The sequence below is a fragment of the Mchenga conophoros genome, linkage group LG16 (assembly GCF_057382185.1).
Source record: "Mchenga conophoros isolate Kocher_MC1m ecotype Shallow Benthic linkage group LG16, M_conophoros_male_GT1.1, whole genome shotgun sequence".
NCBI lineage: Eukaryota > Metazoa > Chordata > Actinopteri > Cichliformes > Cichlidae > Mchenga > Mchenga conophoros.
In genome coordinates, this window is record NC_140541.1 from 3,797,080 (window position 1) to 3,823,238 (window position 26,159).

A 26,159-nucleotide genomic window follows, 5' to 3' on the forward strand; every position below is an offset into this window, starting at 1 on the left:
TGAGGCAGACAGAAATCAGCCGAGGCACCGGAGAGTACTGAAGAGATGAGGCTTTAATAACAGTACTGCACAGTTCGGAAACACACTGCATAGCCTGTAGCCCGTTAGAACGCTGCTCCCGGTCGCCCTCTACCCATGACACACTCTCTCACTCTCTTTTCCCTCTTTCGCTCCCCGCGTTTCCTTCACGCGCATGCTCACACACACATTACATACACTCCTTACTGCACCCAGTCACACACAAGACAGCAATTCCCGCAACACATAGTTTAAAAAGGTTCAAGTTAATCCCACTAAATGGGACAATAGCACCACCTACTGTCACAAATGTCACCCTACATTGACTAAGAAGGGCAAAGAATTGTGGGTAATCCTCAGAGTAGTGGAGGATTCATGCTGGTTGTCCACGAAAATTAACCATTCTATGTTGTTGCCTTATAAAAGGGGTTGTTGGTACAAAAGAAATTTAAAAACTGGATTATAGATGGCAGACAGTTGGTGTCATAAGCCCCGCCCTCTGTTCAAAGATGGTCGCCCACAGTGGACATAGATGCTTCTTTCACTCCTCTTTCAAACCATCTGTCCTCTCTGTCCAAAATGTGAACATTGGCATCCTCGAAAGAGTGTCCTTTATCCTTAAGATGCAGATGGACTGCTGAGTCTTGTCCTGTGGAGGTGGCTCTTCTGTGTTGTGCCATGCGCTTGTGAAGTGGCTGTTTGGTCTCTCCAATGTAGAGGTCTGAGCATTCCTCACTGCACTGTACAGCAAACACCACATTGTTAAGTTTGTGTTTTGGAGTTTTGTCTTTGGGATGAACCAGGTTGTGTCTGAGCGTGTTGCTGGGTCTGAAGTAAACTGGGATGTCGTGCTTGGAGAAAACTCTCCTGAGTTTTTCTGAACACCGGCTACATAGGGGATGACAATGTTGTTGCGTTTGTCTTTCTTTTCCTCCCTCGCTGGTGTCTGATCTTCTTTTCTGTGCCTCTTTGCTGACTTGATGAAAGCCCAATTAAGATAACCGTTAAGATAAGCGTTTCCTTTACATGTGTGTGTTCCTTCTTTTTTCCTTCAGGCTTAGAGGGAACATTTTCTGCCCAGTGATGCAAGGTGGTGGGAGTAAAAGAGGTGGTACTGGTCCATGTGTGTGGGCTTCTGGTAAACTTCAGTGTTGACGTTTCCATTCTCCTCAATGTGCACAGCACAGTCCAGGAATAGCAAACAGTTATCCTTTGTGTCTTCCGTGGTGAACTTTGTTTTTATCCACAGCATTGATGTGAGCAGTGAGGGATTCCACTTCTTGTGTCTTGATTTTGACCCAGGTGTCGTCTACATATCTGTACCAGTAGCTGGGTACTCTCCCTTTGAAAGAGCCAAGAGCCATTCTTTCCACTTCCTCCAATGGCATGTCCTTTCTTGGCCTTGTTGGTGATAGAATGAGGAGTGTTCCCCACAAGGGGCGCTAGGATGGTGGCAAGGTGTTTGGAAATGTTGTAGGTGGCTGAGTTTATACTGCTATCAATGGGTCTGAGTGGGACTGTGGATCTTTGGAAGATTTTACAAAATACAGCGTATAGATGATGGTATGTTGAGCAGTCAATGACTTTATCCTTTTTAAGTTCTTGTAGGCAACTGATAACTTTCTTTTTGTTGATATGGTGATGTTATAGTCTTTGCTCAGGGATGTAACGGCCTTCTTTTCTTGTATTGTGATGTTAGACGGGGGAACTTCAAGAAACTTAAAGAAGTCCAGATGCTTTTCTTTCCAAGCTCAGACTACAATGACCTGGATGACTGAGAACCTTCACAGATGCTGAAGAGTTACCTCAACAGTATGTTGGCCTAATAGTCACAGTTTTGGTTCGGCTTTCAAAATTCTAGGACTAGAAATTTTTTTAAAATGCCACCCGATGATTGTACAGTGTTAAAATATTTGTTGGGAGGTTCCATTTGGTTGTTAGGACATTAGGATTAATCTTTTATCACAAAAGTGCTTCTGCTCCTAAGAAAATAGGTGGATGGGTGGACAGATGGGTATTAAAATATAGGCAAAAAAATCATAGGTAAGTCGTGAGGACTAAGGGACATGGTTAACTGTCAACAGGGGGATTAAAAATATTAATGAAAAATGAATACATGATATATTAGCAAAACAGCTGGTTGAACTTTGCACATTTGGTCCGATTTCAAAGAGAAGTGGTAGTGGTTGAGCCTGCAACTGATCCACATGTATTTATTTAAAGATTGGATTTGACATTCCTCTACATCATCAATGCTTTCTGTGTCAAAGGTGTTATTGAAAACTCTTCCACACTGCAGGAGAAAACTTATCTGTTATAATGACACAGGCATGTCTGTTTTGCCCTGTTTCCACATAAAGTGCATCTCCTAACTGATTAGTTAAAAGCATAACCAGTGTTAGCTTATCCAGCTAATCTCCCATCATTCTCTCATCAAAAGAGTGGAGGTTTATCCACATTCCACAGGCTGGAAGCTTTATGACAGAACACTGTTTGATATGAAAAGAGAGATCACTTTCACTTTGGTACAGTTTAAATTAGATATGAAAAGTAGACACCTATTAATGCTAATTTACACCATGGAGCCCCACTGTAAAACAAAACTGTCATAGATTTAACACTTATGAAGCTGGATTTAAGAAGTGTTTAAAGTTTTTAGACACAACTTTGTTCCGGTACAGAATGTGGAACTCTCTAGACTGGCTGGTTGGTGGTTGCAGTTAATAGACTTACATTAGTCTATGTTAGCCAGCTAGTGACAGAACTAGTAACTCAGTGAATATGGAAACTAAAACTAAAGAGCAGAACATTTTAAAATACCTTAAATGATACCATGAAAGATCAAATGGCAACCTGTGATGAACCTAAAAGCTTGGAGGAAATTATAACTTTGGCCATTTTGGCCAATACATAGGGAAAGACACTACAAGTCCCGACCAACTTCCAGTTATAGCCCCATTTCTGCTTCCAGTGGTTGATTCTTCTCATCTTTTTGTTGTTGTTGTTTTTTTACAGTCCCCCAGCTGCTAACACTGAAGAGCCAAAGCAGTTGGGGAGAGCTAACTTAAAATCAGAGGAACTGATTATATTTGCGTATATTGTGGTTAGCCACCAGCCTGCATCCCAATAATTAAAGATGGGGAAACTGGCAGGCAGGGTCAAAACTTCCCCACATTCAACGTTCTGTCAACATAGGGCATGATAATTTGAGGCCTGAACAAAACTGTCTGGACAAACAACTAATTCACCAGCTTAGAATTGCCCTCGAACCTCTGGATTTACCCATGGTTGTCACAGCACATAATGGTCAATATTTTACCACCAGAACTCACCAGAGAGTGCCAGCTCAGCTGATTCCTTCACCTAACCACTATAAAGTGATCAGATTCTTTGTGTTCTTTGTTCTACCCACAATCCCAATTTTCTGTGGCTCTCATGGTTAGAAAAATCCTCACATAAACTGAGCAAAAAGTCACAATTACAGATGGAGTCACTTCTGTTTCTCACATTGCGTGCAGCCTACCTCGCCACCTACTCAGTGTGCTGTTGAGCCACATGTCATATAACTCAGACACTTGCCCCTGAATAACAGGTTAATTCCTGAAAATAGAAACCTAAATGTGTTAAACGATGTGTTTTAATGTGACGAATAACCACAGCAGAAACATACTGTAGTGCTGATAATCATGCTTTATTAAAGAAATAACTGGAGGAAAGACTCAAGGAGGGTGCGAAAATAGTCAAAACTACAACTCAAACTTCAATCAAACCCTTAAACTGCAGGGCGACATGTGGGACTTGTTGTTGAACGCAGCAGTAGGTGGTTTCATACATCTGCTTTGCCGCACCCACCTTGACTGACAGGTGAACTTCTAAAAACTAGCACACAAACACACTGCATACCTCCGAGAGACAGCTCTGTTTCTGCAAACAAGCACAGGAGGGACTCTTATTTAAAGTGATTGGCCAGGTTGGTGGTACAAGTGAAAAGTCTCATCAGTGGTTGTTTGCCAGATGCAGAGCACAAAATATAAAAGAAACACTTGTGCTCAGGGAGTGCAGGCCGCTTGCACTCTGAGCACGTCAGTGAAATAGCAGTACGACAGAATCAGTCGGAGTGCGAGGTCCAGTCATCCTGCTTACATGAGGGTAAATGCAAACAGCATTCAGGATCTCACACTGCTTTCACAATGCTAATGCACTGCTCTCTAAAGCAGTGTATTCATAGTTTTGTCTCTGATTGAGTTAACATCAACAGGGAGCCTCTCTACCTGTTGAGGCAATCTTAAGACTTCAACTTATCGTTGAGGCACAAAGTTTAGTTTCTTAGTTTAACAGAGTATTCGTTCCTGTTGGAACTTTCTCCTGTTAAACCATATACAGTTTCATTTTGTTTTAGTTAATATTATTGTCATAAATAACAATGCATACACTTCCCATAACCGGTAAATTCGGCTATATACATTATGTACATGTCACAGAATAATGGATCAAAAATCCTAAGTCACAGTTATCCAATATGGTACATTTTATAACACCTTTAGACTTTAGTCTAGTTTGGCAAAAATTAATGTCAAGATAGTTACAAAAATAGTTCATATTTACAAGAACAGAAATCCAGATCTTTATCAAGTAGATTCTTTTGCTTGATTAAATAAAAACGCATGAGAAAAGGAAAAAGGGGAAGTTTTGAAGAGTTGTTTTTTTTTCCTTACACCGATCGAATACTAATGTGAACAGTTGCTGTATCAGATCCCAGCTCATTTGACAGTTTGAGGGTGTAGCTTCCAGCATCCTCCTTCTTCACCCCAGTGATAATGAGCGTGGTCAAGTCCTCAGTGGTCTCAATATGGAAGCGTCCGGCAGCAGTCAACTCAATCCTTTTGCCGTCGTGCGACCACTCAATGTGTCTGGCATCACCAGAGAAGGCACAGGCGACTGTCAGGACTTTGCCAGGCTCAATGCTGATGTCCTCTGGCAGAGCTTCAATCCTTGGAGCAGAACCTGGAACCCATGATATATGCACAGAACAAGAACCTTTTTTTCATTTAGAGTAAGGCAGGCACACAATTTCACAACAGACACAAACAAAAAAATGTTATGACAAAAAAGCATGTTTTGCTAATTGAGCTTAATTCAGCATCTTTATGAGGTTTCATTTCAAAAGAAGGATAATTGTGTTGCTGGTGGATGCAAGGAAGCTAAGTACAGTTTTACAGATTACCAAGAGTCTTATGATCTTACCAAGAGCTCTAAGTGATCCCTCCATGTGGGAGGCCATCTCCATGAGGCTACTGGAGCTCATGGCATATGCCTCAGATGACACGGAGGACATGCTGGACATGGACATGGTCTCAAACTTCATTTCAGCTGCCATGCTGCTGAAGGAGCGGGAATCCGTCATGGATGACATCACTGCCTGCTGGGAAGTAGAAGAAAAGGCAGACGACTCCTCCATTGTATGGATTTCTTTCTTCATCATCACCGATGAACTCAAGGATGACGATGACTCCTTTTGACTCATCAATACTGATTCTGGCAGAAGAAACGATAACACACATGTCATTGTTAAGAATGACTTCAATGTTAGGGCTCTGTTATAATTTCTTTAAAGCATTAAACTGGATCAGATTTTCTGGATGGTGATAGAAAAAGCCTACCTTGAAGTCCCAGCTGCTGTTCACAATAAGCTGTAATCTTCTTGCGAATTGACTGAAACACTTGTCCAGTGAAGTTGAAAGAAGACTTAGATACTCCTCCTTCTGATTTCATCTCACAGATGTACTCTCCCTGATCACTGTCTGTTAAATTATGGATCAAAAGGCTGCAAGAACCCTCAGAATAGTGCATCTCTAGGCGACTGCTTTGTGAAAGCCTCCTCCCATTCACATACCATACCACCTCTCTGACGGAGCTCTCACAAACACAGGACATCCTCACTGACCCCTCACAGGCTTCTGCTGTTAGCTGACTCATGACCTTGGGGGGTTTTGGGATTGGGGATTTTACGGTGGGTGGAGATACAACTCTCTTGGGGGACATGGTGGGAGGAGGAGACTTCATTCTAGGAGGTGATTTGATCCCTTCAGGTTCAGGGGACTTCAGTGCCCTTGGTGATTTGATGCCTGCTGGTTCTGGGGACTTGATGCCTTTTGGTGTTTTGAGTCCAGGAGGTTCTGGGGACTTGACACCTCTTGGCATTTTGATTCCTGTAGGTTCTGGAGATTTGATACCCCGGGGTGATTTTACTTCCTCAGATTCCAGTGACTTTCCAGTCCCCAGGGTCTTAGTTGGCGGTGGTGACTTGAGTCGTGGCTCAGGAGATTTTAGACCTCGTGGTGACTTAGGTCCCTCAGGCTCAGGAGATTTGACACCTGGAGTCGGTGATTTTAAGCTCGGTGCAGGAGAAGGTGCAGTTGGTTCAGGAGACTTTATGGTCTTAGGAGACTTAATCCCCTCGGGTTCAGGAGACTTCACACTTGGTGTTGGGGACTTCACACTTGGAGCAGGAGATGTTGCACTTGGTTCAGGAGATTTTATACTTGAAGCTGGTGATGTAACTGAAGGCTCGATGGATTTGGTGCTAGGTTCTGGTGACTTCACACTGGGAACAGCAGAGGTTGTGGAGGGAATAGGGGATGTGGCTGAAGGTGCAGGTGACTTTACACTGGGAGTGGGTGACTTCACGGATGGCTCAGGGGGTTTGACTATTTTAACTTCCTGCTTGGGGGTTGCTCTATGGATGGTTAAAGTAAAATGAGCTTCCTGTCTGCCTTCTGAATTCTCTACCACTACTGTGTAACTGCCCTCATGGGAGGCTGTCACAGAGGAGATTTCCAAACTGGATTTATACTGAGTTGTGGTGACCTGAATGTGGTGGGATGAGACAATGGTTCTGCTCTCATGTATCCATGTCACAGTGGGTGCAGGCTCACCATCAATATCACAGGTAAATCTGACAGTCTCTCCCTCCTCAACTGTCACAGACTGAGGCTTAGTGAGGATTCTAGCTGGAAGAGAAAGTTTTGCCTTCTGGACAGAAACTTCCTCATCACCAACAGTGGTAGAGGATTTTAGTTTAGCTTCAGATATGGTGTGTTTCCCACTCAGAGAAAATTTGTCAGATGAATAAGAGGAACTAGATGACAGGTATTCAGCAGAAGCATACTTGATAGATGAGTCATACCTCTCAGCAGAGGAGTACCTTTCAGAGGAGGCGCCATATCTCTCATGTGTGAATACCTCATGTGTTTCGGTTAACTTAGATTTGGTTTCTTCTACCTCAAAGTGGGTCTGTGAAGCATAGCCAGCTTTGAAGTGGGAGATGTGGTAGTGGTCTGTTCGAGTGACTTCAGGGACATATGCTTTGGGAGCTTCCTCATCCTTGCGGCGAGAAGAGAAAGTTGTGTAGCTACCACCTGACACCTCCAGGGTAGCATAGTCTGAAGCCTCTCCCTTAGAGTTGGAACATACACAGCGATACGTGCCACTATCCTCTTCCTGACAGTCCAGAATAGTGATGGTCAAGACACCAGTCATGTTGGTAAAGATGAATTTCTCACTGGATTCAGAGATCGCAGTTCCATTGTGGAACCACGTGACCTCAGCCTCTGGTTTAGCTTGTACATTTAGGGTGAATTTTGTATCTTGACCAACTGGGATACGATGAGAACGCATCCTAACAGTGACACGCGGGGCATGGTCCAAACTGAAAGGTGTCTGACTGACCAACTGATACTTCCTTTCAGATTTCAGAGCAGCCTTTCTGGCCTCGTAACGGGACATGATATCAAAACGGGCAGACCGCTCAAACCTCGAGGAGGAGCGTGAAGACCTTTCAACTGACTTGATGGGGCTGGGGGAACGTGGTCGGGTCCTCTCTGGGGTAGGGGACCTCCTCCCCACAATCTCTCCCTCTACTTCCACAGGATGCCTAGCATGTGGTTGTCTTATCAGTTCTGAAACTGGACGCATTAGCTCAATGTAAGTGGGTGACAGTGACCTTCTCCTCCTCATATACTGAGAGATGGTACGTTTCTTCTTTGTCTCAGCAACCTCAACGGTTTCATGTCTACCTTCCTGCCTTCTTTCCTCATGCTCCATGGCACGTCGCTCAATGCGTACAGGGCTGCCAGCAGGTGAGGCAGAAAAGCCAAGCTCCAGTTCATCCTCCAACATCATTCCTTCTTCTTCCTCTGTTCTCATCAGCTCCTCATCGCTAAGGTCTCCCAGAGATCTCCTCCTAGATCTGAACAACGCCTCTGACACAGGACTGGGAGAGCGGCGTGCAGGTCTGACAGTCTCCAGATCATCTAGAGTGAGTTTTGGAATACGCCATCTTGGCCTATACTGGTCAGTGATTCTAGGAAGGGGCATGACGTAGAACTGTTCCCATCTGGACAAACGAATACGTTTCTGTCTCTTCTGCACAATCCTCTCCATCCTCTCTGAAATCTCATATTGATCTTTTAGCTTTCTGTACCACTTCATATCTGACAGAGGTACAAACAGTTTGATACCTTTGTTCTCATCAAGAACTCTGGGATCATGAACCACAGGCTCAGGAATTTCATAGGGCATGAAGATCCTCCTCTCCTCCTCCAACTTCTTGGTCTCTGACTTCTCCTCTTTGATGTCAAACTCACCCTCGACATTCTTCGTGCTCACTGCTGGCTTGTAAATCTCTGCAGCATATTTGAGAGCTTCTTGAGCAGTGGGATTAAGCGGTACAAGCTCCTCAGTAGCAACGATTTTCTGAGCCATCTTGTTGGTCTTTTCAATTTGTTTCTGTATGTGCATGTATTTCTCTTCCTCACTCCTATATTCTCTCCTTGTATAGGTAAGGCGGTCCACCTTCAATGTTGCCTGACAGCTGGCGGTGCCAGCAGAGTTGGTTGCAGTAACTTTGTAAACACCAGAGTCCTCAAGTAGAGTCTCTCTAATGTGAAGGACATGAGAGTCAACGTCCTCCTGTATGACAACCACCTTGGGACCAAACTGTAGTGGATGACCATCCTTTTGCCATTTAAGAGTAGGAGGTGGTACACCTGAGACTCTGAGCTCAAAATGGACACTCTGTCCCTCCATGCACTCAACATTAGCCAGCAGGCGTTTGAACATGGGCTTCATAGTTTCTTCTGTCACAGGATGTGGTGCCACAGTGAGACGGGCCTTGCAGCTGTCTTCTCCAAACTTGTTGTGGGCCATAACGGTGTATTCAGCATCATCAGTCATGTCCAGGTTATGGATCATGAGCTGGTATAGACCCTTATCACTGGTGAACGTGTACTTGCTGTCATTATCACCTGGCTTGATTTTTTCACCATTCTTAAGCCAAATTATGCAAGGCTCTGGATGCACAGTAACAGTAACACCAAAACGCACATCTTCGCCAATGAAAGCGGTGCGGTTGTAGAGAGGCAAAGTGAACTCTGGTGGTCTCTGCAGAAGCTTAGTCTTGTCAACTCTCCTCCTTAATTTCTTGATGGAGCGGCTAAGATAGTACTCTTTGATACTCCTCACTGTCTCGACAAAAAGCTCTCCATAAGCACTGTCTTCTCCATCATCACTCAGCACTTTGCATCTGTACACACCATCATCACTTTCTTCAATGTCCTTTACGTAGATACTGGCAAAGCCATTACTATAAGTAATCTCATACTTGTGGCTTGTGTGTAGCTGGCAGTTACCAAAGTACCATGACACCTGTGTACTCTTGTCATGCTTGGCAATGCTGCAAGTGAATCTTGCATAACCACCTTCTTCAGCTGAGGCATGCATGACTGGGCCAGCACGGAAGCCATGGCACTCAGTTCCAATCTTCACTTTACCAACAGCCAATCCCCTCTGGTTCTTGAAAGCACCACCATAGGCCACACGAGCTGCTGATACAATAGTATCAACCCTCTTTACCAGAGTCTGATAGTACCTTCTGTGTCTCAGTGTCCTGATAGCCTTGTTGCTAATATGCTCTATTTTCATCTTGAGCCATGGGTGCTCCAGAGCCTCATGGGCTGTCATACGAAGCTTCCTGTCCTTGACAAGAAGTCTGTCAACAAAGTCCATAGCCTCCAGGCTGATATCCTTAAATGCTTCACTGTCGAAGACATACTCACAGTTGGTGATATTCTCAATCATCTTTGTGGTAGACTCTGCTGCAAATGGATTAAGGCCACTGAGTAGAACATAGGCCATAACACCAACAGACCACATATCTGTGGCCGTTGTGACCAAATCATGGCGGTGGACCTCTGGGGCGCAGTACTCCGGTGCTGAAAAGAGCATTCTGATGTTTTCTCCCGGCACCAGAAGCCTAGCCTGGCCCATCTCAATGATCTTTATGTTGGTACTTTTCCTTGTAGTGTACACAATGTTGTCTGGGCGGATATCAAAGTGGCCAAAGTTGTGGGAATGCAGGAACTTGAGAGCAGAGCAGACTTGTCTAAGGTACTTGACAATCTCCTGCTCTGTAAGCTCAAAGTTGCTGGTGCCAAGCCGCTCAAAGATGTCAACTCCAGAAATGAATTCAAAGATAAGGATGATCTCCTCCATGCTTTCAAAGTATTCATGCAAGTAGATGATATTCTTATGCCTTCCCAAATTAAGAGCTTCAATTTCCCTCAAAACCACCTCACGATCAGTTCCTTTGACTTTGATAAACTTGGCCATGTAGGTTTTCTTTGTGGCAATCTCAATACAACGGTGAACCACACCAAACTGGCAGTGAGCAAGCTCCTCAGAGATAATGTACTTTGAGGACAGCTCCTTCACCTTGTAGAAAAGAGCCTCCTCTTTAGTAATTTCTCTTGTTTCGTCCACTTCCTCATCATAGTTCCTAATTACAGACTTGTCTTCCTTTGTGGTGATAGGCTCAGTTGGTTCAGATGGTGGGCTCAGACCAAACTGGTTCTCTGCAATAACACGGAACTGGTATTTGGCCTTTCCAAATATGTTGATGATAGTGATACTACAGTCAGTCGTTTGTCCAGCACGAATCCACCTATCACTGGTGGTGGGGCACTTCTCCACAATGTAGTTAATAATGTTGCTTCCACCATCACTGACAGGGGGCTCCCAGACAAGAGTGATAGAATCCCTTGCAATTTCACTAACCACAAGGCCTTTTGGAGCTTCAGGAATGTCGGCCACATTCACCTCGATGGTTTGCTTGTCCATTCCAAACCTGTTCTTTGCAGTAATAATGTAGTAGCCAGTATCTTTCCTCTGGACTCCCTTCTGGAATACCAGGGATGTGAAAGACCTTGTGGTGATGACTTGGTGATAAGGAGAGTTGGAGAGGATCTCCTGACCTTTCTGCCAAGTGATTGTTGGCTCAGGTTTGCCAGAGATGGGGATCTTGATGGTGATGTGATCACCACGGACAGCATGGACTGCGCCCATTCCTTGGAGCTCTTGAGGCAGATAGATCTTAGCAGGAACTACAATAAAAATGACCAAAATCATGACTTATTCTCATGAATGTGGGCTTTTTTAAAATCAGGAATTGGAACGAAGATATCATGCATTTAGTGTATTCTAGAAAATATTTGGAAATTATGATATTACCTTCCACCTCCAAGTTGGCTGTGGTAGAGATGGATCCTGAGGAATTAGTTGCTCTGACTTGGTAAACTGTGGCATCATTCTCATCAGCAGAAGTGATGACAAGCTGATAGTAGCCTCCCTTGAACTCCAGCGCTTTGATCTTAGTTCCATCTGCCAGGATCTCCTTTCCACTACGGTACCATTTCACAACAGGCTTTGGATAGCCCAACACCTTGTTGGAGGAAAAAGAGACAAAATAAATAACTGGTGTCCACTGAACAATGATGTTATGATTGTATTTTTGACTTAAAAACTGAGAGATTTTAAAGGAATAAGCAATGTAGTTTTAAAAAAGGTACCTTAGTGACAAATGTTGCACTGGCATGGTATTTGACAGTCATGTCTCTGATCTCCTCCCTGAATGTGGGAGTGCGAGGAGGCTGGTCAGACTTGGGGATGATGGGTTCAGAAATCTCACTCCATTCGCTCTCACCGCCCATGTTCTCACATTTGACACGGAACTCATACTCGAAGCCTTCAATCAAGCCTGTGACCTCATAGTTGGTCTCTGCAATCTTCTTGGTAGTTACTGACATCCACTTGTTCTGTTTCTTCTCACGTTTCTCCAGGTAGTAGTTTGTGATTTTAGCTCCACCATCGCTGCTTGGAGGCTTCCAACAGACAACACAAGAGTCCTTTGTGGAGCTGATAATGAAAGGCTGCTGTGGGATGCCAGGTTTTTCTGAAAAACAAATAGGAAAGTTACTATAGTGCAGAAGTCCCATATTCTATGCAGTGGCAGATCTTGAAAACTAAATACGCTCCTTACAAAATGAACACATTTAAGTTTCTAGATGGTACTCTATAACTTATGCAAATAGGAGACGGTCGAGTAGAAGCTGTGGTTGATTTGAGACAGAATAAGCCATCTGTGAAGAGGACACCAAAATAAAATATAAATAAACTTACCAAATGGACTCTTGATTATAACCACTGATGGGATCTCTAGAGGCTCGCTGACTCCATATTGATTCTGAGCTGAAACCCTGAAGTAGTAGCCAGCATTCTCCGTCAGATTGAGGACACGGCAGGTGGTTCCAGACAAAGAGGAGGACACCAGGTACCACTGTTCCCCTTCTTTGGCCTCCCGTTTCTCCACAATGTAGTTGGTAATCATTGATCCTCCATCATCCTTGGGAGCCTTCCAGCTGATGACAACTGAGCTCTTAAGCAGGGCTTCAACAATTAGGGGCCCCTCAGGCATGCATGGCTTGTCTAGAAACACACACACACGCGCATATATATATGAAAGATTTGTAGACTGAAACTGAAAACTCATGCAAAGGGCTTTCATTTGTAACTTTGATTTTAAATTTATGGATAGATGGATGGATGGATGTGGAGCCCTTAAGCAATTTGTTTATAGTTTGATCTCACCTTGGATTTCTACACGAAGCACAGTGTCAATAGTTCCAAAGAAATTGCTGAGCTGCACCTTATAGCGACCAGCGTTGGTCTTTCTCTGAACATTCCTCACCACGAGGTGGGTGTAGCTCTCTGTGTTTTCAATGATCACATTTTCAGATGGATTCAGAGGCTTCTTGCCATAGAACCACATGATCTGTGGGATGGGACGGCCAATGTATACGACATGAAGGCGGAGACTGGTGCCAGCCCCAGCAAAGTATTTTTCCTTCAGGGGAAAGCCAGGGTGAAACTGGGGAGCTGCCTGTAAACGCAGTTTACCACTGCTCTCGATCTCTCCAGCCTCATTGATTGCCCTACAGGTGTACAGGCCCTCATCTTCCTGTTCATCTGTTAGAATGCTGAGGGAGTGGTTTCGACCATCTGAGCTCATTTTGTACTTGCGGCTCTGGATCAGTTCCTTGCCAAAGCGGTACCACTTAATCTCAGGCAGAGGTCTGCCAATAATGCCACAGGTCAGAGTGCCAGACTCGCCAAGTTTAGTTGTTACATCTTGGATGTCTTCTGTCAAAGCTGGAGCCTCACCAACTGCAGAAAGACAGCAATGTTTAATCACACTAAATGTATTTAATTTTTACTTTTTGTTGTAAATTGAAAGGAATTACAAATAAATTGGTTGTCTTTCCCTTTAAACATTAGATTTTACACGATTTTGACTTTAACATTAAATCTTGGTCAAAATTTGGTTCTAAGATATATTTTTCTGTTGTCAGTTAAACAACATTTGTATTGAACTTGCCAGATATGTTATACATTGAATGTCAAATTCTACTGCAACGAGGTCATTTGTTTTGATAGACCTCAATCCTGCAACAGCTTACCACTCAATTTGGTCTTGATGCCCATAGGTGTGCGACGAGGTCGGCTGAGTCCAGTCTCGTTCTCAGCAAAGACTCTAAACTCATACTCAGTGGCTTCCATTAAGCCACCCATGGTGAACTGACGATCCTTCGAGCGCTCCTTATTGCATTTTTTCCAGGCACTCTCTCCAGCCTGCCTGAACTCAATCCAGTAACCTAGGATCTCCTTGCCACCATCATGCTCAGGCCTGAGCCAGTGGATGGTGATACAGTCTTTAGTGACAGAGACAATGTCAATCTCTCCTGGTTGGTTAGGTTTGTCTACAGGAAAACAGAAAGGAAAAGGGTCAATAATCTTGGATAAATTCATTCTAACATCAATACATTCTAAAAGTATTTTAGAATGTATTGATCTCATACGTTTCCCTTATCAGCACAGACTGATTTAGATTGATTGCAATGAGTTGGCAATCTGTCTGCATTTATAAATTAGATAGCAGTTATTTGCAAAATTTCATCAGTATCTCTTAAAGTAATTGCAGTCACTCTGAGTTGGACTGTGACTGTTTGGAGGTGGTGTCACCTCCTACCAGGCGACCTGTGCAATCACCTTGCAGTCAAAAGTGGTGACACAGAGGTTGAGGGTGTTACACGTTCAATCTCTGGGTGACTAGTCACCGTTACTACATGCAAATGGTTGACAAATGCCAGTAACTTAAAAATTAACAGTCACTAAGTAAAGGAAGAGTTGCAAGGAGGTTGTTGCCCTATTTGTACTCTAGTGTGACTGAGCCATAACTCACCAAATGGATCTTTGCAGACTACAGATTCAGAAGCAGGACCAGGTTCGCTCTGTCCAATGTCATTTTGTGCGACAACTCTGAACATGTACTCTGCATCAGGGATGAGACCAGTGGCATTGAACATGGTGGTGGTGATGTGGGTCTTGTTGTGGCGGACCCACTTCTCTGTTGAAACCTCCCTTCTCTCAACATAATATCCAGTGACACGAGAGCCTCCATCGTCGCGGGGCCTGGCCCAGGAGAGAGAAACTGTGGACTTGGTAACATCCATGATCTCTGGTGGGTTGCTGGGAGGTTCAGGTGGGCCTGTGATAAAGGATGGTTTTACAAATTAAATTATCAGAGTTACAGTATGTTCAGAGTGTATGATTATTACAACAATAGGTTTATTAAATACAAAATTTTCCCAGTTCGACTGAGAAAGTTGGACTAATAACAAATATATCACTACTCACAAAGTGGAGTCTTTGGTGTGACAGACTCTTCAGATTTTAAAGCTCTGCTGACACCAAACTGATTCTCAGCAGCAACCCTGAAGTGGTACTCCACATTCTCCTTTAGGCCCTTCACCACTAGAGAGTTCCCAATTACTCGAGCATCCACTGTATACCAGGCAGCCTTGGGTACCTCCCGCCTTTCCACTATGTATCCCAGGATGTCTGCTCCACCGTCATCTGATGGTGGCCTCCAACTGACTCTTACTGATCGGGCCTGAATGTCGTCAAATTCCAGAGGCCCTTCTGGGACATCTGGGCGACCAATCACTTTCACCTACAGAGAGGAGGTACAGAGAGTTCGTTTTTAAGGCTGCAAATATTATTAGATTTTATACAATATATGTTTTCATTTCATTAGCCATTCTTTAATAAAGTCTTTCAGACACGCTCCCCACCTTGATATAAACAGCCTTCCTGCCACATTTGTTTTCCAGCACCAAGTCGTAGGTACCAGTGTCATCTTTATGCGCCTCTTTGATGACCAGCTCAGTGATGTCATCATGCGTAGCAATCATGGCCCGATGGGAGATGTCACGACCATCCTTGGTCCACTTGCATGTAGGGATGGGTTTACCCTTAATGGGTACAGACAGGTGGATGACACCACCTTGTCTGACCACATAGCCCTCTTCATATTTAGGATCCAGCTCATAGTCAGGATAATCTGAAGAAGACAGAGGTTTGATTTTTTTTTTAACTAAAGCTAAAAATGCCAGGATGCTATATGCCATGACACCAAAAAACTGAAGTAAAGGATTTATAAATATTTCAAATTCTTTCTTTACCAAGCATCTCCTGGACTTTAACCACTCCAGGAATCTCAGCAGCTTCTCCACAACCACCAGCATTGCAGGCGATGATCCTAAATTTGTATTCAGCCCCCTGTGGCATGTGGGTGATGATGTACTCGCACATCTTCGTGGGAGTTGTGTTACACAGTGTCCATTCCAGCTGGTCTACCTTCTGCATTTCAATAAAGTAGCCAGTAATGACAGAACCACCCTCCTCTTCTGGTGGAAGCCAAGCTAGAGAAACAGAAGTCCTGGTAGTGTCTGTGACTCTGGCCTGAACTGGAGGACCTGGAGGTTCTGTTTAATAACAGAGAGAATAGGTAAAGATAGTGACCCCACAGTGGTATGGCTAATTTAAAACAGAAAAGCAGTACAACTGTTACAGTGATCTTTTGCGGGACATACCAATGGGGTCTAAAGCGATGGTAATGACAGAACTCTCGCTGGGTTTCCCAGCCCCTCTAGAGTTAATGGCTGTGATACGGTGTTCATACTCCAGGCCCTCAATCAGTCCGGAGGAACGGTACCTGGTCATAGTAACAGGGTTTTTGTTGATCCTCAACCACCTGTCAGAATGGGCCTCTTTCCGTTCTATGATATAGCCCGCAATAGTGGAGCCACCATTGTCCTCAGGTGGTTTCCAGGTCAGGGTCATGCCCTCATGGGTGACATCAAGCACTTCTGGCCTGCTTGGGGGTCCGGGGATGGCTACATAGAAAAGAAAAACAATCAGAGATGAATAACAAACAAGACATAGTACCATATAGTTCAGTGAGAATAAACAATCCACAGTTTAATAGGATTTTTAAGTTTATATATCAAATCAGAACCTGTCTACTTGTAATTGTATACAGTGACCACCAATAACAGTGTGAAACTGAAACTGTAAAAAAATGCTTCAGAAAGAAGTTGGACTTGTGGGCTTGAAAAGAACAAGAAGAAGGTTTTCAAAGCAACAGTGCAAGTTATCAAAGGCAGCACAATTCTCATTGAAGGTGCATATGAAGAACATCTTATGGAAAGAGAACTTACTCTTGGCGCTCTTGCATTCCACCACATCAGACTGCAGGAAGCCACCAATGCCAAAACGATTCATGGCTGCAACACGGAACACGTACTCAGTTCCTTCAGAGAGCCTAGTGAATTTAAAGCAAGGCCTTGTCACAGACTCGGAGATGGTGGTCCAGCCAGGCCGGTGGGCATCACGCTGCTCAACAACATATCCGCTGACATTGGCACCACCATCATTCTCTGGAGGTAGCCAACTAACTGTCACTGAAACACCGTCGACTTCCTCGATCTTTACTGGACCCATAGGAATACTCGGTTTGTCTGAACAGAAACAACAAGGCAGCTATTTAGGAAGACAGTTTTTGTCTTTTTTATTTCTTTGTCTTTTGATTTTTCTCTGAAGGAAAAATACACCTTACTAAATAAAAACTGAAAATATAAAACATTCAGTTTAGTAAAGAATGTCTGCTTACCCAGGATGATAACCTTGATAACTTCAGTTGCCATGCCTATGGTATTCTTCACCTCTAGTGTGTAGTCTCCTGTGTCAGAGATGGTCGTCTCACGGATAACGAGATGGGTATATTTGCTGGTGCTGTCAATCTTGATGCGGTCCAGGGTGTCCTTCAGCTTCACACCACCAAAGTACCACGAGCAGACTGGCTGTGGTCTGCCCCTTATTGGGATGTTGAGGTCAATGGGTTTGCCGCAATTCACATGAACTATCTTCTGAGGGATACTTGTCATGTCAATCTTGGGCATAACTGCAGTAAACACAAAATTTTTCATATGACTTATGAAAGCTTTTCACAGCTTAGTAAAAACAGAAATGATGTGATGATTTGTGTTTTGATATCTTACCCTTGATCTCTTGGATGATCACTGGAGTGACAATGTCAGTGGATTCACTGGCTCCCCTGCTGTTCGTGGCGCGGATTCTGAACAGATACTGGTCATTTTCTGTCAGAGACTGGATGGTGTGCTGGGATACTGAGGCCTTAACTGTCGCCACAGCACTCCATCTGTCGGAGCCTACTTTGCAGGCCTCAATAATGTAGCCTGTCAATCTGCTGCCACCATCATTCAAAGGCTTCTCCCAGTGCAGGGTGACAGAAGATTTGGAAACATCAACAATCTCAAGCTTCACAGGCACTGAGGGCACTTCACACACCAGCACAGCCTCCGCTGTCTCACAGGGCTCACCGACACCATAGATATTCTCTGGCAGGACTCTGAAAAAGTAGTACACACCCTCCTCCAGTCCACTGATTCTGTACAGTGTTTTCCTACACTCAGTGGTAACAGTCTTATAGGACTTCATGTTGGCCTCACGCTTCTCTATAATATAGTTGCTGACATGAGCACCACCATCAATGCTTGGGACATCCCAGGTGATCACAACAGATTCCTTGGTGTAGTCCTTCACTTTCACTGAACCTGGAGGACCAGGAGTGTCTGACAAAGAGAGGCAAGTAAAAAGATCATATTTCGAAACTATATTACTTTACTAACTGTATGGTGACTGTACATATTTGATATCCAAAATCTTTTAACAAACTCTGTGGAAACTTTGGTTGACATACCATAGACTTTAACAAGGATGATGGCAGTCTTTTTTCCAGATGGGTTCTCTGCCTCTACAATGTATTTTCCAGAGTCGTAGCGATCAACCTTCTCTACTACCAGTGATGTGTACTTGTCAGTAGTCTCAATATAACCACGGCTCTGTAGTTCCACCCCCGTCTTCCTCCAGGCCACTACTGGCGTCGGACGACCAGTGACAGACACAAATAGGCGCAGAGTACCTCCAGCGCGGAGGCACACTGTTTTCTTTAGGTCATCAGCCAACTCCAAATCGGGTATTTCTGAGTGGATGGAGCATAGTTTACATAGAACATTAAAAAGTTCAGATGTAGTTCAAATATTGATTTTTTTCAACAGAAATCTACACCTACTTACCAATTTTCTCAAGTGGTTCGATTTCAGCACTTGGTTCACTGAACTCTCCAGTCCCATTGCTGTTAATGGCAGCAACCCTGAATCTGTACTTCTTATTGGCAGCCAAACCAGCAGCCACATACTCATTAGTCTTGAGGGCTTTGGCAGTGGCACGGTACCACTGCTCAGAACCCTCCTCTAGGATCTCCACAATGTAGCCGGTGACATCTGATCCACCATCATACATGGGCCTGGTCCAAGTCATGGTGATGCTGTGTTTCGTTGTGTCTGTGATGCGAGGCACTGATGGAGGAGCTGGGGTGTCTGTAGATGAAATGGAATTTTTGAAAATGTATTTTATCTAAACAAATATGTTGTAAAATATGTTTGGGGTGGTGCTTTCAGCATTGGTATCACTTCCTCATCCTGTTGCAAAGCACAGTGTGTGCCACTTGATTAACAACAAACATAGTGACTTCATCTGTTCACCTGTTAAATCCAGAATTCAAAATTCTGCTCCTCACATACAAGGTCTTAAATAATCAGGCCCATCTTATCTTAATACACTCTAAAGCCAGGATTTAGAGTGTATCACAATATAAATATATCACTAGTGAAGGTTACAGATGATCAAATGGCCTCTGTCAGTACTTATCTTGCTGTGCAACTACACCACAATGTGGGGTTCAATAGCACTGTGCTATGTGCATGTAAATGGGGAGTTTTCTTCGCACAAAAAGGTTAATTATGAAGTTCCACAACTAGTTAAACCAAAGGCATGTCTTAAAGACACGAGACCTGAAATACCTCTAATTTACTACTTTGTTCATTTACTAATTTCAGAGAAAACAGGGCTTGATGTACTCAGGCCTAAAACAACATGGTGGAGACATCGAAACATGGTGTCTAACCAGATACTTACCTTGGCTTCCAATAACACTGAAGAATCTTGGAGTCTTTTTTAATCAGCATATGTCCACATTAACACTGTATGTTGGACAGCCTTCATTGCCTACTGTATTAAATCTTTAGTAAATATTAAACTCTGCCTATCCTTTAGTTTGCCTTTTTCCGGTATCTTTCTCCTCTCTTTCCCCTTACTCCCAGCTGATCGTGGGGATTGCTGCTCTTCCCCTGAACCTGGTTCTGATGGAGGTTTCTTCCTGTTAAAAGTTTCCTTCCCATTGTTGCCAAGTGCTTGCTATTAGTGGTTAGTATGATTGTTGTGTTTCTTGCCATCATTTTAGCATTTTTACCTTACAATATAAAACACCTTATGGTGACTTCTGCTGTGAATTGGTGCTATATAAATAAAAGTGAACTGAATGGAACTGAAAAATATTAAATAATATCACTTTTCTCTTGGCATTAAAAGGACAATGTCTACAGTTTTCTTTCTTTCTTTCTTTTTTTTTAAGTAAAAATGTCTTACATGTGGGGTCTTTACAGAGGATGTATACTGAGGTGTCACTTGGCTGGCTGTATCCAGCAGAGTTGACTGCTGTAACTCTGAACTGGTACTCGCTTCCCTCCAGTAGGCCTGTGATCTTCAGGCGGGTGTCATAGATGGTGTAGGTCTTATTCACTCGAGTCCACCTGGTCCAAACAACAAAACAACATCATGAAAGAGAAGGATAAGTATCTTTATTTAAGAAATGATGTCTCAACATCTTCAGTGAATCCAGAATTTGTTCTGACCTGCTACTGTTCTTCTCTCGTTTTTCAACGATGTAGTTTTTGAGCTCGCTTCCTCCATCACTCTCAGGCTTCAGCCACTCGATGATAACGTGCTCCTTACCCACTGCAGTCGCCTCTGGTGTGCCTGGCTGGGAGGGGATTGCTGTGGAAGAGTGGGAACAGGTCAGAGTCACGCAAACACATCTACATTACGTTTTCCCTTTCATAAGATGTAATATAATCCATAACACCTAAATCCAAAATTGAAATTGTAAGTAAGACTTGGAAAAATGCTGCAGCTTACTGTAAGCGTTTCTGGCGATGATGGGATCAGATTCCAAAGGAACTCCAGCCCCATACTTATTGACACCTCTAACCCTAAAGATGTACTCATTGTTCTTGATCAACCTAGTGCTGACACATGACAGGGTCTTGCACTCAGTCTCCATGATGACCCAGTTGAGGCGGCTGGTCTCACGACGTTCCACAATGTAATGGGTGACAGAGTCTCCACCATCCTCCAGAGGTATCTTCCAAGACACTGTACATTTTTCCTCTGTGACTCTGCTGATTACAATCCTATCAGCTGGAGCTCCAGGAGTGTCTAACAGACAGAAAGCAACATTTCAATCAGAAAGTTCAAACTATTACGACACACTAATTAATTAGTGTCCTTTTGGCTGCTCACCTAGAACTTTAACGCTGACAGCTGCCGTCTTAATTCCACTGGCATTCTTGACAGTTAGAATGTATCTACCTGTGTCGTATCTGTCACAGCTCTTGATGACAGCCATGGCTCTAGTGGCAGTGTAGGTCAGTGAATATTTTTCTCCAAGTTCTAAAATCTTGTCACCCTTTGACCAGTACACTGTAGGCTCTGGTTTACCACCCACAGCACCGTCCAAGACAAGGTCAGAACCAGCAGTAACAGTGACAGTCTCACCTATCAGTTTGCTGTCAAGTTCAGCTTTGGGAGGAGCTGCAAAAAGTAAGGGATGATTAGTGTTACATTAAAAAATAACAACATATACCAGTATAATGAACTGAACCCTGAAAACAATCTTTGTTTTAGTCATTTTTATTGATATTCTGCCTGGTACACCAAGCAGGGGAGCTTTTTTTCTTTAAAGTTACATTCATTCATAGTTATTTATTGTTTCTAAAATAACAGGAAATGTAGATTAACTTATTTAAATACTATCAAGGTTAAAAAAAAAAAAACCCAAACAAAACCCTTGAACTTACAATATTCATCCTTGCATGTGACTGGTCCAGTGGTCTCTGAAGGGACACTTTGAACACCTGCAGCATTCTTGGCAACGACACGGTATTCATAGGTCTCTCCTTCACCTAGGTTTGTGATGGTGAAGTAGTTCTCTGTGATTGTGGTATAGTTGCACTTGAGCCAGCGGTTGTCATCCCACTCATCTGTGCTGTAGACTTTTCTCTCCACCACATAACCAATGATCTTACTGCCACCATCATTGAAGGGCACTGTCCAGCACAATGACACAGAAGAGCGGGTGATGTCTGTCACCTCGGGTTTGCCAGGAGGATCTGGAGGGTAGAAATGATCATAAAACATTTATATAAGTTTATTCACACAACGTCAGATATTGTTAAAATTTGTGTAGGTTCTCAGTCATTCAGGTCAGAGTAGTCCTAAGGGCTTGAGTTGAAAAGAAGTTCTTGAAGATGTTTTATCTATCATCCAAAAGTGTTCTCTAGCTTCAGAAGTTCAGAAAAAAGAAGTACAATTGACTTCAACTCAAACACTTCCGACTATGCTCTTAAAGTCTCCATTATGCATTTTAGTTGGGCAATATCAACAGTAATAACAATAGATCTGTTTTTAGGACCTTAAGCAAAATTGAGTATTGACCATCTGTCATTTCATAATACATCTTCATAGTTAGGATGAATGTGAATGTGAATATTTTCTTACCAACAGGATTGAGTGCCACTACAGGTCTGGAGGCTTCGCTGGCTTTGCTGAGCCCAGCAAGGTTCATGGCATACACCCTGAACTGATACTCTAGCCCCTCAATCAGGTTCGAGACCTTGTATTGGCAATCCAGGCAGGGTAGCTTGTTCTCCCTCACCCACAGGATCGTGTTCCTCTCCTTTTTCTCAATCCAGTAGCCTGTCACCTTGCTGCCACCATCAGCATATGGAACATCCCATTTGATGCTAATGGCATTGGCAGATATAGATATCACATCTGGGCGAGTTGGAGGACTTGGTGGAACTATGAAAATCAAGTGGAGATGAGAATATGGTTTGTTTAGAAGAAATCCAAAGCATTAAAAAACAAAACCAATGTTGGCACACACATATATAAAATCAGGATCAGATATTTAAACTGTTGGACAGCACCTACCAAATGGATGCTCAATGACAACAGGGGCAGACTCAACGGACTTGCTGACTCCAAACTTGTTCTCAGCACAGACTCTAAATGTGTACTCCATGTATTTGGTGAGATGTGTGACTTTGATGGTGGTTCTCTTCACACTGGAGTTCACCACTTGCCAAGAAGCAGAGCCAGATTCCCGTTTTTCTACAATGTAGTTGCTGATGTCAGTACCACCATCATCAGCTGGCTCAGACCAAGAAAGGGTGCAGGACTCTGAAGAGATTCCAGAAATTTCTACTGGTCCTGTGGGTGGACTTGGTCTGCCAACTATGACCACAGTCACTGTGAATGTCTTCACACCAGCAGCATTCTCCAGTGTCAGGTAGTACTTGCCACTGTCGCTTCTCTTGCTGTCTTTCACTACCAAAATGGTTCTTTCCTTTGAGGTCTTAATGGAGACTCTGTCAGTCTCCTTCAGCTTCATCTCTTCCAGTTTCCAGGTAACTTTAGGTGCAGGTCTGCCACTGATAGGGACATCAATTGTGAAGGTGTTGGAAGTCTTGCAAGTGATGAGCTGGTTGGTGATGCTGCTGAGATCAGCAGTTGGTTCTATGCAAGGCTCCTTTATGACCACAGAGCTAAAGGTGCCCTGAGGTTCGCTAATTCCAGCATCATTCTTGGCTTTAACTCTAAAGTCATATTCTGTGTTCTCAATCAGACCCTCTACCAACATCTTCTGAGACTTAGTCTCTCCACTAACAACCCAGTGGTCAGTGCCCTTAGCCCTGAATTCAACAATATAGCCTCTAATGCGGCTGCCTCCATCATGCTCGGGTTTTAGCCATACCAGTGAGGCTGTGGAATTGGTTGTGTCAACAACATCCAATCTCTTGGGTGGCGCAGGTTCTTCTGTGGCAATTATAGGCTCAGTCATCTCTTTTGGTTCTCCCTGGCCATAATGGTTAACGGCAATCACTCTGAACAAATACGGTACACCAATTTCCAGACCAGTTACTCTGATCATCTGCCGTGAGCACTTGGTGCTGACTTCTTGCCAGGCAAGGCGGCTTGCTTCACGCTTATCCACAATGTAGTGGTGGATTCGGGATCCACCGTCAGTGGCAGGAGCGTCCCACATCACTGTCAAGGCTCCGCGAGTAATATCTTTGAAGGTTATGGCTCCTGGAGGTCCAGGAGTATCCAGTACTTTAACAGTGAATGTGATGGATTTGCGCCCACTGTTGTTCTCCAGGGACAGGGTGTATTTGCCTGCCTCATACCTGGTGCAGTTCTCTATGGTCAGAGTGGAAAATGAATCTGTGGTGTTGATATCAGCCATTATCGGAAGCTCACTGTCTAATTTAGACCACGTGGCTAGAGGAGCTGGCTTTCCTCGGAAAGCAATATGTAGGGTTATAGTGCCTCCATTCTTCACAATATGAGTTTGCTTGAAGTCAGGACCAAGATCAATTTCAGGAGATGTAAGTCTGTCCAAAGACTGAACAGGGTTTGGCATCACTGATGCTTCGCCCTCTCCTGATCCATTTACAGCACTGACTCTGAACTTGTAGAGTTCTCCAGGTACTAGACCTGTGACAGTATACCTGGTGTGAATACAAATCTGTCTGTTGACTCTGTGCCACTCCTCCAGACTGGCCTTACACATATCTATATTGTAGCCAATTATTTCCATGCCACCATCAAAGACTGGCTTGGTCCATTCCAGGGTGACAGAGGACTTAGTGGAGTCAATGACCTGATGAACAAAAAGCATAGTTACAATTTTTTTAATGCGTTTTGTTTCTACAATCTAATATTGAGTTGAACTCAGCATTCTTCACTACAATGCTGCACCTGTTTTGTATCCAAATTGCCTCTTGTGTATGAATATGAAACATGTATAATTCAATGAGTGTTACCACAAGATCTACCTTGATTACAGTGGGAGCACTGGGAGCACTTGTTGGTTCTCTGCATCTGAAGAGCCTGGAGGTGCTGCTGGCTGGTCCAACACCAGCACCATTTTCAGCCATAACACGGAACTCATACTCATTGCCCTCAGTAAGTTTGGTCACACGGTGCCTTAACTCTGTAATGGGCCTCTTGGAGGAGACCTTAACCCAGCGCAAGCTCTTCTTCTCTCTCCTCTCTAGGATGTAGCATTTAATCTCATTGCCTCCGTCTGACCGTGGCCTGGTCCAACACAGCGTTATGCTGTCTCCAGTAACATGGGTGGCATCTGGTGTACCAGGGGCATCAGGAACAGCTGAGTAACAGAACAAAAATATAATTTTTTTAAAGTAATATCTTTGAATGGTGGAAAGCATTTCTTCCATTAGTGCTTATGTTCAATAGAAAATTCAGATTACTTTTAAGAGTTTCCCAACAAGTCAGACAGACAGCACTGAGTAACTTTACTTACTGTATTGCATCTTCGCAATTATAGGATCAGAGTCCAGTGGTTTTCCGACACCAAACTTGTTGACAGCAGAGATTCTGAACTGGTACTCATTGCCTTTGATGAGGTTGGTGGCATTATAAGAGCAAGCTTCACACTTGGAGGTGACCAAGGCCCAAGTGATCCTGGATGTCTCCCTTTTCTCCACCACATAGTGAGAAATGGCAGCACAGCCATCGTTCTCTGGTGGGCTCCACCACACAGTGCACTTCTCAGCTGTGATGCCTGTGAAACGGATTGGGCCCTCGACGGGTCCAGGGGTATCTGCAAGGAAACAGTTGATTGAGGAGACTTGTTACGGTAAAAACATTTGTATCACTTGTGTCAACAGAAACAGATTTGTCTAAAACAGTGTTTTTTAACAGATATTATAACAAATTGCACACATTTACAAACCTTGGACTCTAACGTTAATGTCAGCTTTCCTGGTTCCAGAGCTATTTTTGGCCTCTACAGTGTAAATTCCACGGTGGTTCCTGTTAGAATCGCGAATAAACAGACTACTGGTGCCAATGCCAGTAGTAATCTCAATGTCAATCATAGTCCTCTTGTCGATCTCTTTACCCTCCTTGTACCAAAGAACCTGTGGGACTGGACGTCCGGTGATTTTGCAGCTGAGACTGACGTTATCTCCAGCCCTCAGGGTGAGCACCTGGTCTGGAGACCACTCAATCTCAGGAGCAACTGGAGATGCAGACAAAAAAAATTATGAATCAGCATCAAGTAAGATGTGATTAATTAAAAAACAATCAACGATTTGCGTTCTTCTAACATGTTTTTA

At 43.7% G+C, this 26,159-nt stretch overlaps 1 protein-coding gene across 1 annotated transcript in view; it reads right to left on the reverse strand.

The window, feature by feature from the left end:
• Positions 1 to 3,690: 3,690 nt before the first annotated feature.
• Positions 3,691 to 26,159, reverse strand: part of ttn.2 (titin, tandem duplicate 2) — a 217,356-nt gene continuing 194,887 nt past the window's right edge. Inside the window, exons 221-248 of the mRNA XM_085250572.1 lie at positions 25,775 to 26,062; positions 25,343 to 25,642; positions 24,852 to 25,186; positions 22,945 to 24,676; positions 22,510 to 22,812; positions 21,810 to 22,121; positions 21,253 to 21,543; positions 20,869 to 21,168; positions 20,586 to 20,727; positions 20,320 to 20,483; positions 18,909 to 19,211; positions 18,533 to 18,814; positions 17,811 to 18,404; positions 17,423 to 17,713; positions 16,971 to 17,270; positions 16,344 to 16,646; positions 15,933 to 16,235; positions 15,543 to 15,811; positions 15,106 to 15,421; positions 14,651 to 14,956; positions 13,869 to 14,168; positions 13,000 to 13,575; positions 12,532 to 12,837; positions 11,922 to 12,304; positions 11,584 to 11,794; positions 5,679 to 11,456; positions 5,263 to 5,553; positions 3,691 to 5,022 (exon numbers count right to left, since the gene is read on the reverse strand). Of these exons, the coding sequence (XP_085106698.1) occupies positions 4,730 to 5,022; positions 5,263 to 5,553; positions 5,679 to 11,456; positions 11,584 to 11,794; positions 11,922 to 12,304; positions 12,532 to 12,837; positions 13,000 to 13,575; positions 13,869 to 14,168; positions 14,651 to 14,956; positions 15,106 to 15,421; positions 15,543 to 15,811; positions 15,933 to 16,235; positions 16,344 to 16,646; positions 16,971 to 17,270; positions 17,423 to 17,713; positions 17,811 to 18,404; positions 18,533 to 18,814; positions 18,909 to 19,211; positions 20,320 to 20,483; positions 20,586 to 20,727; positions 20,869 to 21,168; positions 21,253 to 21,543; positions 21,810 to 22,121; positions 22,510 to 22,812; positions 22,945 to 24,676; positions 24,852 to 25,186; positions 25,343 to 25,642; positions 25,775 to 26,062 (15,572 nt within the window). The 3' untranslated portion in view covers positions 3,691 to 4,729. The remainder of the gene's footprint in view (positions 5,023 to 5,262; positions 5,554 to 5,678; positions 11,457 to 11,583; positions 11,795 to 11,921; positions 12,305 to 12,531; positions 12,838 to 12,999; positions 13,576 to 13,868; positions 14,169 to 14,650; positions 14,957 to 15,105; positions 15,422 to 15,542; positions 15,812 to 15,932; positions 16,236 to 16,343; positions 16,647 to 16,970; positions 17,271 to 17,422; positions 17,714 to 17,810; positions 18,405 to 18,532; positions 18,815 to 18,908; positions 19,212 to 20,319; positions 20,484 to 20,585; positions 20,728 to 20,868; positions 21,169 to 21,252; positions 21,544 to 21,809; positions 22,122 to 22,509; positions 22,813 to 22,944; positions 24,677 to 24,851; positions 25,187 to 25,342; positions 25,643 to 25,774; positions 26,063 to 26,159) is intronic.